The sequence below is a fragment of the Colobus angolensis genome, unplaced genomic scaffold (genome assembly GCF_000951035.1).
Source record: "Colobus angolensis palliatus isolate OR3802 unplaced genomic scaffold, Cang.pa_1.0 Scaffold217, whole genome shotgun sequence".
In the NCBI taxonomy this organism is placed as follows: Eukaryota; Metazoa; Chordata; class Mammalia; order Primates; family Cercopithecidae; genus Colobus; species Colobus angolensis.
In genome coordinates this window covers 1804772-1823224 of record NW_012115344.1, presented here as the reverse complement: position 1 = coordinate 1823224, position 18453 = coordinate 1804772, and the positions used below count along the sequence as shown (strand labels likewise).

The 18453-nt window shown below is 35.9% G+C and overlaps 1 protein-coding gene across 5 annotated transcripts in view; it reads left to right on the top strand.

Annotated features, from left to right (window-relative positions):
• Positions 1–18453, top strand: part of PPP3CA (protein phosphatase 3, catalytic subunit, alpha isozyme) — a 337575-nt gene that overhangs the window by 276708 nt on the left and 42414 nt on the right. For all 5 annotated transcript variants that reach the window (XM_011943204.1, XM_011943208.1, XM_011943206.1 and 2 more), the window contains 2 exons: positions 1402–1479; positions 4051–4145. In XM_011943204.1, coding sequence (XP_011798594.1) covers positions 1402–1479; positions 4051–4145 — 173 coding nt within the window. The remainder of the gene's footprint in view (positions 1–1401; positions 1480–4050; positions 4146–18453) is intronic.

The following is an 18453-nucleotide window of genomic DNA, read 5'->3' as shown; positions in this document are numbered from 1 at the left end:
GGGTTGGCCTGGATGGTCTTGATCTCCTGACCTCGTGATCCGTCCGTCTTGGCCTCCCAAAGTGCTGGGATTACAGGCTTGAGCCACCGCGCCTGGCCTCAGTGCTATTTTTATAATTGATAAATGTTTTCAATGGTATATAGTTTAAGTTCTAGTGAATATTTGCAGTTTGAGTATTGGTTTTCTGTACCTTGATTTGCATTGTCAAAAATTTATTTTTGGCCGGGCGCAGTGGCTCACGCCTGTAATCCCAGCACTTTGGGAGGCCGAGGCAGGAGGATCACGAAGTCAGGAGATCGAGACCATCCTAGCTAACATGGTGAAACCCCGTCTCTACTAAAAATACAAAAATTATCTGGGCATTGTGGCGGGCGCCTGTAGTCCCAGTTACTCCGGAGGCTGAGACAGGAGACAGGCATGAACCCAGGAGGTGGAGCTTGCAGTGAGCCCAGTTGGCACCACTGTACTCCAGCCTGGGCGACAGAGTGAGACTCTATCTCAAAGAAAAAAAAAATTCTTTTTATAATATACATTTGTTTCATTAAAAGTCCTTAGAGCAGAGACATAATGACTGTAAAATGTTTTTCAAGTTTAATTTATGATTTGAATTTCATTTATGATGAAGTTATTTGAGTTTGAGACTCTTAAAAGACAAACTTAATTGTATATTGGATGTTTTATTTAGTCAAGATAGATAAGTCAAGATAAAGTTCTGCTGATCACATTTAAAGGACACATTTTCAGGCCTTGTGAATATCCATAATTTTGTTTAGGTTTTGAATGATATAATCATCTTATTGTACCCATAATGTTAGATAAAGCAATAACATGATTTCCCACCATATGGGAGGAGTCTTAAATCTGGGAGATTTAATTCAAGGTCTAAAATATAGTTCAATATGATACAGAAACAAAAATAGTTAGGAGGCAGAAGAGAGCATATGTATTCTCTTCTGCCTCCAAACTCAGTCATCTTTGTTGTATACACATACATGCACACATACGCACAAATGGTGCAATATTTGAGAAAATTGAGAATTATATTTTAAATTCATTATCTTGTTATAGTTCTGCTCTGTTCATTTTGTCTTTAAATGTAGACTTGTAAAAATCGATTTTTCTGAGAGTGAACACTTTCCTAATGTTGTTATATAATGGCTTACTTTTTTTCCCCCAGTTCACACACTTCAACCCCTTTCTGATTACGTAAAAAGTACAGCTGTAGATTCTTTTTCTGCCACAAGGCCTTGTGAACTTGGCCTTAGAGTTGAGGCTTGTTTCATGAATGATGTATGTTTGATTATCTTTGATCCAGTCACATAGATCTGGATGTTAGAGATAATTGTGCTACTCCTGATGATTTCATAACAGATGCTTCTCTTTTCTTTTTGTCTCTGGCAGTTACCCGGCTGTATGTGAATTCTTACAGCACAATAACTTGTTATCTATACTTCGAGCCCATGAAGCCCAAGATGCAGGGTGAGCAGTTTTGAGCATTTATAAAAACCATGCATTTTCCATTTGCCAGAACTTCCTCACTTTGCTTAGGCTCTGCAGGTTCCCTTTTACTAGGCTCACTCCCAAAAGGAATTAGAGCTTAAAATTATCTTCTGATGGATGACACAGGCATGGCAGAGTCCTAGGAAATGAATGACTGCAGATGTATTGTAAAGTCTCCCATAAAATTCTTCCATCTTTAGCCTGAACGAGTCCATTTTCAGCTTGGTTTCTTAAGCTCTGTAAGGGCACTTCCCCTTATTCCTCTCAATTGTTGCATTTACACTGTCAAATAAGCGAGTAAATTACCAGCTAGTTTTCAGTCTTGTTGACAACATGAATGAGAATTATACATAAATATTTAACAGATATTGCACATTTTACTATTGTTTTAAAGAATACCATTCCTAATCCTGAAGACCACTCCTGATCCCTGTAAAATCCCTGTTTTTAAAGGGAAAAGAATAGGGACGTCTTTAAAAAAAAAAAGGGAAAAGTTTATATTCTAACTAGCAAATGATTACATAAAGTTGATTTTGTCTCATCTGTAGGTTTTTAAGATGTAGAACAATTTTGAAGGTTTAGAAAATTATGAAATTTCATATATTCACTTTAATAGTGTACTAAATCTACATTAGGGAGAAATTATAATAATTTTAAGATTTGAGGTCTGAGACTGTTCCCAGTAAACTCCACTGAAAGGCATTGTTTGCCTTTGAATAACTAAACTTATCCCTTCATAGTCTAGTTTTTCTGAAAAGTAGAAGCACTTCTTTTTATAACCTGTGTGCTGAAATTGGGAATATAGATACCTGCATTTTGAAGGAGGCCCATGTGTATGTATGATATCCCTGAATCAAGGCAGATACCAAGTTCCTTTCACAATTAGCTGTTTTCAAGCAATCGGTCAAGAGGTGTGAACGGATCCAGTAATTATATACTCACTGTGTTACAGCTGATGTTTGAAGTAACCTGTTTATATACCCAACAAGTCAGGTCTTCAAATAATTTTTCTCACTTGTGAAGGCTATAGACTGAGTGTTCCAGTCAGCTGACTGGCCATTTTTGGCAGATTTATCCTAATAGCACTGCATATCCATAACCATTGGCTTACTTGAAAGTGTGTTAAGTGCATCAGTTAATATCAAGTATTTTGTTTAAAATGAGAAGTTGATTGATTCATTGAAAAAACTGAGATTATGTCATCCAGTTTCTTTGTTTTTGTTTGTTGTCAAGTAGGCATAGTCACCCTCTGTCTATAAAGTCAGGGTACTAGGATTAAGAGTGAAACTGTCTTTCACATAGATTTTGTTTCCATAACGAAGCTTAGTTCCACAATCAGAATACATACTTCTAGAACATTTCAGAATGTTTTTAAGGGGGCATTTTCTTCTGGGGTATAGTATGACCAAGTTCCAAAAAGAGAGGACTCACAGTGTTTTTAAAATTATAAATGTTAAGGTGGTTATTTATCTATCTGAAGGTACTTTTTGAGCTACTTTTAGAACCCAACTATATTAGGCATGGTTTAGTCTACCAGAAATAAATGACACAGATCAACAAAGGAAATATAAATTGTTGTTTTGAAGGGGTATTTCTAAACTGATACTCCTAAAATTGATTACACGGGAGTCATGAGATACATTGTTATCCGTATGTAAAACAGCCAGAGTCACCTGTATTTTTAATTGAGAACTAAAGTATTAACGTTAACAAATTATTTCTATCTTAGTAACTGGATTGTTGGTTTATTTTCAAAGTTCTTGTGAATGTTCTGTTTCATTACTGATTGATTAAATATTACCCTGCTGAGACAATAATCTTTGACCTGTAGATACCAACAGAGATTGGTAATAAATAAAATTCTAAAATAGAAACAGTCTCAATTTGTACAAATTCATAGATTTAAGGGGACATTCTTCTAAAAGAAAATCATTTAGTCTAGGCAAAATGCTTATTTATCATTGAATCTATGAATTGTATTAAATATGAATTGAATTAAATTTGATTATTAATCTAAAAATTCAAAGATTTAAGGGGACATTATTCTAAAAGAAAATCACTTAGTCTAGGCAAAATGCTTTACGGAATATTGTGGATTTATCAGATAATTGGCCTGGTTTTTAGTGGTAAGTCTTTATATCTTGCTCTGCTTATTTGGTCTTTTTATGTCAAAAATGTTGACAACCTTTTGAAAATTTTGGGTGGGTACAAAGTGTCTGTGTACACTAATTAGCCTTCGCCCTGTCTATTGAACACATGGAAATGACATGATTTTCCAATGAATTCCACAGTCTCTTGAGGTTTGCTAACTTAGAAAATACCTGTTTGGAAATTTTACATATGAATGTATGTTTTCATGCTCACCCCCCTGAAATGTATTAATACCTGTATATTTCAGACTTTGGAAAGAAATTTTTATTTAGTGTTATATAATTGCAGGCTCTTTGAATAATGGAACTTGACTCATCTCATTTTCTGTTTCTGAATCTATGATTTGATATTCTCTTTTTTCCATACAGGCTTTGTTTTGACTGTATTTGTTCTTTTTAGGTACCGCATGTACAGGAAAAGCCAAACAACAGGGTTCCCTTCTCTAATCACAATTTTTTCAGCACCGAATTACTTAGATGTATACAATAACAAAGGTAAGTGTTTTTAAATCCCTCTTGCAGTCTTATGTAATATGTGCAGTAATTCTTAAGCAGTTTTATTTTGGTTTGGTCTTAAATATTTTAACTAGTCTCTTTTTTTTGTAATTTCTTCAGTTATTGTTTGATGCATACTTTGTGATTATCCTCAAAGATACAGATTCAAATTTGGTCAGAGATTGGGCTTATGCACTGTTAATTTTTTAAATGTTTTCTAGGACATTTTAAATTTTAACAGGGTTGACAACTGCTGCTCTGGTAGATACAGACTTTAAAAGAAATAATAATTGGAAGTAATCCAAAATCATGCTTCTCAAAAAGAATTTGGATTTAAATAGAATAAGGGTGATTGTGCATGGAAAGGATCAAGAAAAATAAAAAATAAACCCAGTAGCTTGAAATTCAAATTTGAATTGCATTTATTGAGCATCTACCATGAGTCGGCTCCTATGCCAGGCAAGTACATGTTTATTTCTTTAAAAAGCAAAAAGAAAAAGGAAACTTCAAGGTAAATATTATTAGCTATTCTATCTCCTCCTTTTTTAATATGCAGAGTGAGTCCCTGTGGCTAATTGCCTTGTCCAAGGTCACTTAATTAGGAAATAATGAACTAGGTTCAAATCTGTACTTCTGGTTCAGTGTCCTGTGCCTTTTTTCTGAAACTCCATACCTGAAAGAAACGTGAAACACAAGGGCATTATTACTTACTACAAGGAAAAGAAGAAGAGCAAGGAGTGCATTATTACCTTCTTTCATAAATGTAATCTCTTTATTTGGAAATATTATAAAGTGTTCCACATGTAAGAATGGGTGAGAAAATGTGAAAAATCCTTTAGGTAGCATTGGTCTGGATATTATATAGGCAATGTGTCCAAGTGTGGCTTTCTGAGATTAAGAGAAATGGATCACGAGGTCAGGAGATTGAGACCATCCTGGCTAACATGATGAAACCCCGTCTCTACTAAAAAACCACAAAAAATTAGCTGGGCGTCGTAGTGGATGCCTGTAGTCCCAGCTACTCAGGAGGCTGAGGGAGGAGAATGACATGAACCCAGGAGGCGGAGCTTGCAGTAAGCCGAGATCGTGCCACCGCACTCCAGCCTGGGTGACTGAGCGAGACTCTGTCTCAAAAAAAAAAAAAAAAGCAGAGAGAAATGGAGACAGAAGGAAAAAAGCAGTCAAATAACATATATAAGGTCAAATATAGCCCAGAAGGGGTGGTAAAAGGCAGCCTAGTTTCTGAGCCAGTCTGAAAACTCCTGGAATTAGGAGCCATGCCCCTGCAGAAATGAGGTGTGATGGGTCTCTTCCTGGCTCAGGCCTGGTGTCTAGGATGCCTAATATGGGCCTTGGCCGCCTTTATTCCCAAGCACCTGTTGAAGGTCCTTAGTCCTTTGTTTCCCTTCATGTATTCCACTTTCCTATTGCCCAGAGAATGATATCTGCTAGATGGTGTTTGCTGTGGCCATACAGTCTTTTACATTGCCATTTTGACCATGGTGGGTCCTCCTCTATAGCGAAGTAGCATGGTTATCAGTAAGGCATAGTGCAGTTTTTGTTGCAACCAGGGGAGAGAAAGGAGGCAGTTCCTAGAAAAGAAGTGCTGCCTTTAGTAGTCTATGTCAAGAAAAATGCAAAATAAAATAAAACATGTTCTCTGCTTGCCACATGCTTTTACGTATGTAGGAGTGGGAGTCAGTGATTCACTGCTAAGGTGAAGATTATTGTATTTGAATAAGATTGATGTTACCTAGAATTTTGAAAAGCACTGCAATAAAATTGGGTTGCAAGCACCTTTAAAGCACAATCAATGGAAAAATAGCTGTGAAGAATCTATGAGTTAATCATTTGATTGTTACAAACATGATCATAAAGGACTCCAGAATTATAAGCTAATAGTTACAGTATGATTTGATTTTTAAAACTCCTGTAGAGTTGACAAAGTAAGACATTTTTGTGATTTAACCCAAAAGATAAGACCCAAGGTGATTAAGTGTAAACAAATAGAGTCAAACACAAAATACATTTGATAAGGGATAATTTTCTAGAATGGTCAGAGAAGGCCTTAAGATAAAATATGATCTGGATGTTAAAGAATAGTGAATGTTTGATTAGAAAGAGAAATAAATAGTATCACGGCCAATGAATATTTTTAAAGCAGTAAACATTTATATGTAAAACTCATAAAAACTAATCTCTTTGACTGGATGAGGATTCTCAATCTTGCACGAGAGAAGGACCCTGAGATTCCTGCAGGGAATGCGGGAATTTAGTAAGTCATATTGTATATCCCCGTTTCACCATGATCCTATATTTACCAAAAGTACATAAAATACTCTTTTTTTTTTTTTATAAACACAGATTTGTATTGTTCTATGGCACTAAGATTTTTTACTATTAAACTGAGGGAAGGAAATGTCCCTAAAAGTCATTTTCTTTCCAAAGACTGATTACTAAATAACATGTACTCTACTTGGAAGTTTTCCAACAATTTCTAAAAAAGAAAACCGAAACAGTAAAACAGGAATAAAAATTGGGATTTTACTCCACAAAAACAAACTTAGACTGTTTCAATTCTTCATAATGCCAGGTAATGCAGTTTTGCCTGAGACCAGTAGCTATTTGTCAAATAAGGTGTCTATTTCTTCTTTTTGTATAGTTCTGATTTAACAAGTTTGGAACTTAAAAAAAAAAGAAAAAAAAAGATACCAATGCATCACTGACTTTGAGATTTTTTAGTTCTTTCACTGTGTTCTTGCCTTTGAGGTAGATCAGAATTGCTCAGAAAATGGAGTAGAACTGTTTCATTTTGGGAACCTTTTCATAAAAGAAAATATTCTCCATAGAGAAAAAGATAAACTGATAGGGAAGAGAAAGATGTATTCTTTAGTTTAAACAAAATTTCAAAAGACTTTTATGTAAAATTTCTGAAGCACTTTAAAGCTATTATGCTAACAGTGTATACAGTATGTGGGAGTGGGAGTCAATTATTCACTGCTAAAGTGAGAATTACTGTATTTGAATAAAATTGATGTTAACTAGAATTTTTAAAAACAATGTAATAAAATTGGATTGCAAGCACCTTCAAAACTCAATCATTGGAAAATAGCTGTGAAGAATCTGTGAGTTAACCATTTGATTGTTAGAAATAGATGATCATAAAGTAATCTGGAATTATAACCTATTAGTTACAGTATGATTTGACTCTTAAAGCTCCTGCAGCTTAAGACAGCAGTAATACTATCTGGCAAAATGAAACAGTGAGAAAAATAGGTTTATTCTTGCCATCTTAAAACCAATAATAGTTGTGATCAGATTCATATTTAAATGTCCAATATTTCTGATTGGTAGTTCATACTTACCTGCAATTAGTAAATAGCGTTCAGAAAGTTATGAGAACTAAATGTTCCATCTCTTGGTATAGCCCACATAAATTCATTCAGTCTCATCCTTTCCAGCCTGTGCTATCTTCCCGCCTGTCTCCCTGCCTCTGTGTCTTCATTCTGACAGCTCTACAAGATGCCGTAGCAAAAGATGTAGGTTTGAATCACAGCTCTGCCATTAAGCAACTAACTCATTTAAATTTATTGGACATACAGTGGCATTGCTATGAGATGAGAAAAAAGTGTTCATTTGTGAATATTACATGAAATCGCTTTGAAACAAAATGCTGTGCGATATTAAGACATTATCATTAGTGAATATTTTGTGTTATTATTTTGTCACATGTCAGTGCAAGGCTTCACAGAAGCTTGCAGGAAAATTCTCTTATTCCTCAGTTTCTTATTTATAATTTCATTATATGCTTCAATCTACCGTTCTCACCTATCTCTGCTTATCTTGCGGTAAACCTCATTACTCTGAGCAACTTTGGCTTTCTGTTTCTCCACTTTTTTGCCTACATACTTATTTCTATCCAAAATATTTGTCTCATTCTTCTGCCTGTCTAAGTGGTCTAGACCCACTCCAGTCTGTGTTTCCATAAAGACTTCTGTTGGTGGTCCTTCTCTGAATGTCTGCAGTGCTAATCATTTTCTCTTGTATTTATTGTTTACTGTTTTTCTTTTTAGCTTTTCCATGCATTCCTGTTATTTCCCAGTGAGATTATAATTAGTTTGGAACATGAGGCTTCTTGGTGCACATGATAAAGCCAAGTTGCGTGCCTTGTACGTGATAGGCATTCAATACATGCATTGATTTAAGCATTTTTTTTTTTTTGGAGAATTAACAACAAGACTGTGACCAAAAGTACCCTATCAATATTGACAATATTGATTGCCTTTGCTTCTCCTTTGCCTTCCACAATGATTGTGAGGCCTCCCTAGCCATGTGGAGCTGTGAGTCCATTAAACCTCTTTCCTTTATAAATTACCCAGTCTCAGGTATGTCTTTATTAGCGGCGTGAGAACAGACTGCATCATTTGCTAAAATTAGGAGATGCAAACTCTATCCTTTTTGATAGGAAAAAAATATGATATTTTGAACTTATAAGTTAGCAACTTGATGTAATTGCTGATAAAAAGCATTTCAGTCTTACCAAAGCTTGATGTTTTCAGCATCCTCATATATTTTCCAGTCAAAAAGGAGTCATAGGCTTCAAGAAGATACCGTTTATAAATAAAAAGAGAATTTCTGGCTTGGCAGGAAGATACCATTGTAAGAGAATGGAATTGCTGCTATAATGAACCAACATAAGAATTTTGCTGGCAGTCATGATATGAACATAAAGGAACAGATGTAACATATCAGATGCCAGCTCGACTTGGTCTCCAGACTTCTGGCGGGAACCCTCAGTGACACTGTCTACACAGTGTGGTATGGCCAGACCTCAGAAGCTCATTCCATACTATACCACAATTTTTTTCCACTAGGAGGTTGTTTTATCATTCAGGAATATTTTTCACACACTTATAGATATCTGCTACCCCTGTGATTCACAAGCCAAATTCAGAACCAGTTAGCTCAGATCTTTTTGAGAGGGAGATGAGGGGGTCTCAGAAAGGAAAGTTGAATCTATACCCAGGCGTCCCCGAGTAACATATCTGTCTGTGCCACAGCACATCAACGAGCTCCTTCCCTACAAAGTTGAACCATGTTTTATAGCAAAGATTCATTTCTGCGAGCCTGAGGCTTGTCTTAATCATGGACATAACTTTTAGCGTTGACTTTTTAAAGCATTTTTTTTTTTTTTGGAGAATTAACAACAAGACTGTGACCAAAAGTACCCTATCAATATTGACCCACAGACCTTTATCTCACTTTAAATCACTCCTATAACCAGTGCTGATACCCTTTCTAAATTGGAGTTAAACATTTGCAGAGCACTTTACACATTTCAGTTGTTGAATTTTCTCCTGTGAATCTGTAGACCTAAAGGAAAAGCTATTTCCTAATTACTCAAATACACCTATCAGATGGAAATTACAGTTATGACACATAGCTTCGATTTTTAAAAAAATATTTGCCCCCTGTAAAAGTGATTTTAGCTCAGTCCACTCACCGATACAATAAACCTTTATTGAGAACTTACTACATACCAAGCACCATACCATACTAGGTGTTGGGGATATAAACAAAACAAGACAAACATGGTCTTTGCCCTAGTGTACTTAATAATCTGATAGTATGATAGACATTAAATAAATAATACCACCAGTAATTATTTACGTGTATTTGGAAAAAGCAACAAAGAAAAGAGTGGTGTGATATGAGAGTAAAAATTATTCTATGGGGACTAACTGGGGAAGTGACATTTAAGCAATTGGTGAGAGTAAAATCTCTCTGGATTGAGAAATAGAGTGGCAGATTTGAACACTGGCTTAAACAACTCAGTTTGGCCAAAAATTGTAATGAACCGCTGGGAAAATGTATTTTATACCTTGATGTTAACACTTAAATTCATTTTCTGTGTAGAGGTACACCTGTGCTGCAAAAGAATCTAAAGTAAATGACAGTAGGCTTCCATGTAGTACAAGTTCTCTGTAGTTCAGATGGGTTGTTGGATGGAGGGGTGACTAGATGAGTGGTTAGATATGTGATGTATATGTAGAGAAATATAAACATATATACCAGGGGTATGTAACTTAGTTCCAGTACAAACTACTGACAGTAAAAATTAAGAAAATTTGTTAAATGAAAATTATTTTGGATTTGAGAGGAAAGTCTAATGGCAACCAAACTAATTTAGTAATCAAGACCAAACATTTAAATGATAACCAAGAAAGAAATCAATTCAATATTAAAGTAGTTAAGGAGGAGAGAGGTGGAAGATTGCTTTTATAAGACGCACATGGAAAGCATCTGCTGTGTGTTTGCTGTGTCCCCACCCAAATCTCACCTTGAATTGTAATAATCCCAACGTATCAAGGGCAGGGCCAGGTGGAGATCATTGAATCATGCAAGCGGTTTCTCCCATACTGTTCACATGATAGTAAGTCTCACAAGATCTGATGGTTTTATAAATGGGAGTTCCCCTGCACCAAGCTCTCTTGCCTGTCACCATTAGTTTGGAACATGAGGCTTCTTGGTGCACATGATAAAGCCAAGTTGCGTGCCTTGTATGTGATAGGCATTCAATACATGCATTGATTTAAGCATTTTTTTTTTTTTGGAGAATTAACAACAAGACTGTGACCAAAAGTACCCTATCAATATTGACAATATTGATTGCCTTTGCTTCTCCTTTGCCTTCCACAATGATTGTGAGGCCTCCCTAGCCATGTGGAGCTGTGAGTCCATTAAACCTCTTTCCTTTATAAATTACCCAGTCTCAGGTATGTCTTTATTAGCGGCGTGAGAACAGACTGCATCATTTGCTAAAATTAGGAGATGCAAACTCTATCCTTTTTGATAGGAAAAAAATATGATATTTTGAACTTATAAGTTAGCAACTTGATGTAATTGCTGATAAAAAGCATTTCAGTCTTACCAAAGCTTGATGTTTTCAGCATCCTCATATATTTTCCAGTCAAAAAGGAGTCATAGGCTTCAAGAAGATACCGTTTATAAATAAAAAGAGAATTTCTGGCTTGGCAGGAAGATACCATTGTAAGAGAATGGAATTGCTGCTATAATGAACCAACATAAGAATTTTGCTGGCAGTCATGATATGAACATAAAGGAACAGATGTAACATATCAGATGCCAGCTCGACTTGGTCTCCAGACTTCTGGCGGGAACCCTCAGTGACACTGTCTACACAGTGTGGTATGGCCAGACCTCAGAAGCTCATTCCATACTATACCACAATTTTTTTCCACTAGGAGGTTGTTTTATCATTCAGGAATATTTTTCACACACTTATAGATATCTGCTACCCCTGTGATTCACAAGCCAAATTCAGAACCAGTTAGCTCAGATCTTTTTGAGAGGGAGATGAGGGGGTCTCAGAAAGGAAAGTTGAATCTATACCCAGGCGTCCCCGAGTAACATATCTGTCTGTGCCACAGCACATCAACGAGCTCCTTCCCTACAAAGTTGAACCATGTTTTATAGCAAAGATTCATTTCTGCGAGCCTGAGGCTTGTCTTAATCATGGACATAACTTTTAGCGTTGACTTTTTAAAGCATTTTTTTTTTTGGTATCCTTAAAACCACAGGTTAAATATGATTACTAGTTGCTTTACAAGTTGCATAAAATTAATCCAGAGACTTTGCCTAACAACAGTTTTCTTAGCATGTACTTTTTTCCTGCCATCATCTCAAACCTGAAGATCCTCTTAATGGGTCTGGAGCACTTGTTTGCCCCAGATCACTTATTGCATTATAAAAAATGTAAACATACAGTCAGGGTAGTATATTTGGTACTTTCTAGTAATTGTAGGCCAAGATTGTTTTACTTTTTTATTTTTGTTCTTTTACTAAAGCAAAACAATACGACATCCCCCCAACCCCTAATTTATTCCTTCATTTATTTGACAAAGATTCTTAAAGCCATGTGTGTGTGATAGAATTAGACACACTAAAAAGATAATTTCTTTGTAATCATTACTAAGCCTAAGAGAGTTCACTGACAAATGGTATGAAATACAATATTTTATATGAAGGAATAAAGTAGAAACTACAAACAAAACCTTTTAGTATTCTTTTATTATCAATATGAGGTGGTAGATGGGCCAGGCGCATCCCAGCACTTTGAGAGGCTGCGGTGGGCAGATCATGAGGTCAGAAGTTCGAGACCAGCCTGGCCAATATGGTGAAACCCCATCAGTACTAAACATACAGAAATTAGCCGGCCGTGGTGGCCCACACCTGTAGTCCCAGCTGCTCAGGAAGCTGAGGAGTGAGAATCGCTTGAACCTGGGAGGTGGAGGTTGCAGTGAGCCGAGATCACGCCATTGCATTCCAGCCTGGGCAACAGAGTGAGACTCCATCTAAAAAAAAAAAATATATGTGTATATATATATATATAGTGGTTTCAACAGACTGTCTCCTCTCATTGCATTTTATATCCAAGATTCAACATGTGTAATTAATCCAACCATGATATTAATTTCATTTACCATTGTCATTATCATTGTCACCTTGAGTGATATAGCTTGATATATATATATAGAGAGAGAGAGAGAGATTTTTTTTAGACGAAGTCTCGCCCTGTCCCCCAAGCTGGAGTGCCGTGGCTCAATCTCAGCTCGCTGCAAGCTCTGCCTCCGGGGTTCACACCATTCTTCTGCCTTGGCCCCAAGTAGCTGGGACTACATGCGCCCGCCACCACGCCCGGCTAAGTTTTTATATTTTTAGTAGAGACGCGGTTTCACCATGTCAGCCATATTTTTTAAAGTCTTCAGTTGGTAATATATTTAGTCAATGTAAATATTTCCCTTCAGTTGTGATAGCATACTATACCTATGCTATTCACTTTGTTCCTATAAACAGCATATAATAATAACTTTTTTGAGCACTTACTATGTGCCAGACACTGCCCAAAGAGTTTATGTGTATAAATGCATTTAGTCTTTCAACAACCCTATGAATTACTGTATAATCTTGATTTTATTGATGAAAATCTGGGGCACAAAGGAACTGCATATTTTTCTCAAGGATGACACAAGCTGATACCAGAAAGCACTGAAATTGAAACTCAGCATACTGACTGCAGAGCCCACATATTAACCTCTGTCTGTACTCTTCTCCTTAGCCTTGTCATGTGAAATGTCTGTGAACGATCCACTAATCCACTCTTCACTTCATGGTTCCGTTATGTTTAGGTGACTCTAACCATTCTTCAATAAGAAAAGAAAGCTTTTGAAACGAAGAGTTATTTGTTATCACTTTAAAATTACCTGAGTGTTATGTATCCAAGTATATGCATTATTAAAAGAACGAAGTTAGAATACCTTTTGTATTTTTCTGAAATAAATAATTCATTTATCCCTTTAAAATGTATTCCCTAACTCCCTTTTGCTTTTGTTTATTCAGCTCCATTGTGAAAGTGTCATTGCTGGAGGCCACTTTGTAAATAAGTTAGTTTTAATCCAGTAGTCACTTGCTCACATTTAAACATTTAATTAATGGAAGGGATGGTAAAATATAAACTATCCCATTAAAATTTAATATTGAAAGATACCTTGTACTATATATTTTAATTGAATGAATCTACACATAATCTCTGTATCTTTGCACCAACAAATGACCGTCTTGATTTCTTAAAAATCACTACTCTCTAATTGTAAATTTAGTTAAGTAGTTGTGAAACCTCAACAAAGTAAGACACAGTGTGTGAGGTAATTCTTGCTTTTCACAAAGCTTTGCCTATAGAATTATAAGATTTCAGATGTCAGAGTTATGGGAGACCTTACCAGGGAAGAAAGGAGGATTCAATGCTGAATCTTCCATACAGATTCATTGCCATCAGCTGAAAAGGGTCAATCAAAGAATCCATCTTAAAGCATTGAATTCCATTGTGTGATAGCCCTGATGGTTAGTTGAATCTTCAGTTGAACTAAAACCTACTTCTCTAGAAATCTTATTCTCTATTAAGCATTCAGCAAGAGAAAAACAGTCACAATCCAAGGAATGTTAAAAACTTGAATTAATGGATTGTCCCTTGCTATTCATTATTTAGGAATTCTAGACCTGCAAGAGACTCTTAGACTTTACTCTTACAGTGTCAAAAAGTCTGCCATGACATTATTTCCATGGAAAACAATGTTGATACGAAGTGTAGGAACTTAATACTAACTCAGTGTCAAGGATATCTTGGAGATAACCTAGAATCATTGCAAGCTATAGCTCAAGGCCTGATACAAAGTCCAAGCTTGAAGTTGAAAAGGGTCTTCTACGAATGTGTAGAGGTAACACCAGTTTCAAAATACCTCCCACCAGAGTACAGTTATCCTTATTAGGCTTTGGAGCTGTACCGAATGAGAGCAAGGCAAAGGCACAGTGTTTACTATCCCTGTGCCTTCTCCTCCAATAGCTTAAAGCTTCAGCTAAGACTCTCTCTCTCTCTGTTTTTAGTTTAGGTTTGCATAAGCCTCACTTTAGCATCTTCATAATATAGATTAGAACATAAATGAATTCACTAGCTAAAACTGTTAAGAAACTGATAATTGCCAGTGATTCTTTCTTATTAACAAAAAAATAATTTCTAGAAGAAATTCAAATACTCTATGCAAAATTGTAATGTTAGAAATGATTCACAATGTTTAACTGGTCTTGAGCTACTTACAAAGATCAATTATTGGCCCCAAATTCTCTGGATCCTAGTGTGTAGGTATAATATATTAGGTGGGAATTATAAAATGGCAAACTATTTAAAATAGATAGCCATACCCTCCTTGAAGAATTCGAAACAGACTTACAATACTTTACATTTCTCAGGGACAAAATATTTCATCTGATTAAGATTATCATGCATATTAATCACATGTGTTTTTTTTTTTTCGTGCCCCATTCTCAGCAATTGGATTATTTGATCTTTATACTTTAAAAATGAGAGGGCAGATATTATTCCTGTTTTACAAGTTTGAAGGTAAAGACTAAAGAAGGAGAAATATTTGCCCAAGTTCATGCAGTAACCGTGTGACAGAACTAGTATCGTTTCCACTGTTCTCTAATTTACATGCTCTTACAATTTTAAAACAAACAGTTTAGCCTTTGAGGTAACACATTGCCTTTTACCTAAATTCCTTTATGTTTCCTTCAGATTTGTGTTTGTATTTTGTTAGTTATGTTTTTAGTATCCTGATTAGTTATATGCTTTGTGTTTCCTTCCTCTCTTTTTCCCTCTTTTTCCATTTTCTGTTTTCATTCCTTAGGTCTTTTCTTCAACCAACACAATTAAGCATCAGCGATGTGCCAGATTCAGTACATAACACTATAAAAGAATAAAAAAGGATCTGTGCCTCCCTCATTCCTTCTATTGTCTTCCTTCCACTTACTTTACCCAAAATTCTATATATGAATAATAACCTGGTTAATAATTTGCTAACCCTATATTAAGAATGGGAACATACAGAATTGACCCTGGAGCAATACAGCAGTTAGGGGTGCCAACCCCCACTGCAATCAAAAATCCACGTATAACTTTTGATTCACCAAAAACTTAACTAGTAATAACCTACTGTTGCCCAGAGCCTTCCTGATAACATAAACAGTCAATTAACACATATTTTGTATGTTATGTGTGTTATATTCTGTATTCTTACAGAATATGATACACAAAACCTAGAGGAAAAAATGTCCTGAAGGAAATCATAAACAAGAGAAAATATATATACTATTCATTAAGTAGATGTGGATTATCAAAAAAGTTTTCATCCTCATCATCTTCATTTGGAGCAGGCTGAGGAGAAGAAAGAAGAAGAGGGTTTGGTCTTCCTCTCAGGGTTGGCAGAAGCAGAAGAAAATCTGCATATAAGTGGACCTATGCAGTTCAAAACTGCATTGTTCAGTGCTCAACAGTACACACACATGCACACATGCACATAATCAGAAGATTACCTCATACTGTTTCCCAGAAATATCTAATGCCATCTCTGCCCTTCATGTAAGTATGATAATATGAATATTTTATTTAGGAGACTTGTAACAAAGTTCAAAAAGGTGTTGTAGGTACTATGAAGGATGCATGTACAAGGTATGTAAGGTATATAAAGATTGAGAATGTGTTTCCATTTCCACCTAATGAGTAAGAGGAGTGGGGCAAGGGCTAGAATGGACATAAAGTGATTATATGTAGTAGCATACATGTGTGTCCTTGATACATACAAAATAATTATCTCACAGCTTCAAGTAAGTCATATATACCTACTGTTTGTATCCACTAATAACAAAATATTTCAGATTGGCTGAAATTTAGTCATTATGAGCCAGGCATGGTGGTGTGTGCCTGTAGTAGTCCCAGCTACTTGGGAGGCTGAAGTGGGAGGATCACTTGAGCCCAGGAGTTCGAAACTGCAGTTAGCTATGATTGTGCCATTGTCTTCCAGCCTGAGCAACAGAGCAAGATCTCATCTCTTGAAAAATAAAAAAAGAAAAATTTAGTCATTATATGAATTTACTGAAAATTTGCCTGTGAAAGACCCTATATTAGGTACTGGATGAAACAATATAAACATTACTTTTCTCATACTGAAGAATATCATGATCAAATTACCTAAAAATTTAAGGTTTGAAGTCTATCTTCATAAGTGACTTAAACACATACTTTTCACTTAAGCTTATGATCTAGAGAGTAAAATTTATGAATACAGTCTTTGCTCACCAAATACTGTAACCATCATGAATTAGTACATTTCCCTTAACTAAGTTATTAATAATATTAAAAAGAATCTTTTAAAGACAGAATTCATCCAGCAAGAACTAGGACATTGAAAAGGGAAAAAATGGAGGTGGAAGTTAGAAGTCAGATTTTAAAATGGAAGGAATTGTAGAGACTGTGTTCATGAATGCTATAATATATACTATGGAAAAGTATGCATATATACATATATACATCTTCACACAATCTTAAATGAAAATTGTACCCCCAAAAAGTAATTTTTATGAGAAAATACAGATTTTTGAAACCTAAGTAGCATGGCTCCCAGAATTTAAAAAACCCCTTGCATGCAGCATACCGGCATAATCTTCAAATGCTGCCATAGAACATTATGAGTTGCATGGGTCCTGCTTCAGGAATTGTATCCACCAAGGCATTATGCCTCCTTTCGTGATGGTGGGACTTTGCCAAAAGAACACACTGATGCTAGTTTTTCTGCTAGGGCATCTGCGGGTGGAAGAATTGGAAGGAAAAAACATCCTGGGTCTATTATGCAATTTCTTTGTGCTTTTGCTATTTCTGGATGGATTATGATTCTGGAATGCCCCCGTTTGGTTTCTTCTCATCTTTGTTTCTTTTCTCTCCCTCTTTCCCATCTTCTGAAGGAGAAAGAGGATGGTCAATTAGGGATAAAGAGATGAAAGACATTAGCAAAAGGGTGAGGACAGGAATAAAATTCAAGTCATTTTCCATTCTTTTGACCTCTTCTCCCCTGTCTTAAAATCAGGACTAGTGGTGTGAAGAATGCCTGAGGTATGGTGGAAGCATTACAGTGACAGGTTTTTCAGAAAAAGAACTTTGTATTCCTCTGGATTCCTCTGGACACCCACTTGAGAAGTGCTGAGCTCATGTGTGTTTCGGTAAACTGGTTAATACCACTTGTTAGCAATAATTTTGATAGCTGGTCTTTAATTAGAAACTTTCTTTTGATCTTTCTACTCTTGTCATTCATTGCTCTGTCTCCAGTTTCCCTGGGTGATGGAAATTGTAGACAGCATGTTGAGAAATGTTTTCAGGTTTTTATTAAATACTAGCTTTTTTTTTTTTTTGGTCTCATCAAAATTTCAAATTAAAGTAAGAAAGACCCCCTGTTCTACGGATTTGGATATGGTCAGGCAACTTAGTACATGGCTTGGTAGACAGAGCAGTGGAGTAAGATAGATTCTATTCCTTGGACTTCACTATGTACAGGGGACCAGTTGTGTTATTAGAAATAATCGAGGTACAGTCCCCCTTCTGCATTCACCAAGTAGGAGCAGGCCCTTGATTACTAATATTACATCTTTTACAGCATGTCTTTGAACACAGGGTTCTACAGGTACTATAAAATGAGTGGATTGCATTTTTAAGACAGTAATTTTGACATCAGAAAAAGAACTGGCAGCCATGCTTCCAGATTTGTGGGATTAGTATTCTTTTCATTATACCAAATTTCCTTCCAGCTGTTCTTCATACCTGCCAGCACAACAGAAGAGCATTTATTTCTGTGGTGTCTAGTGTGCTCTGAAGGATGGTTAATAATGTCAGGCCTGCATGTATGTC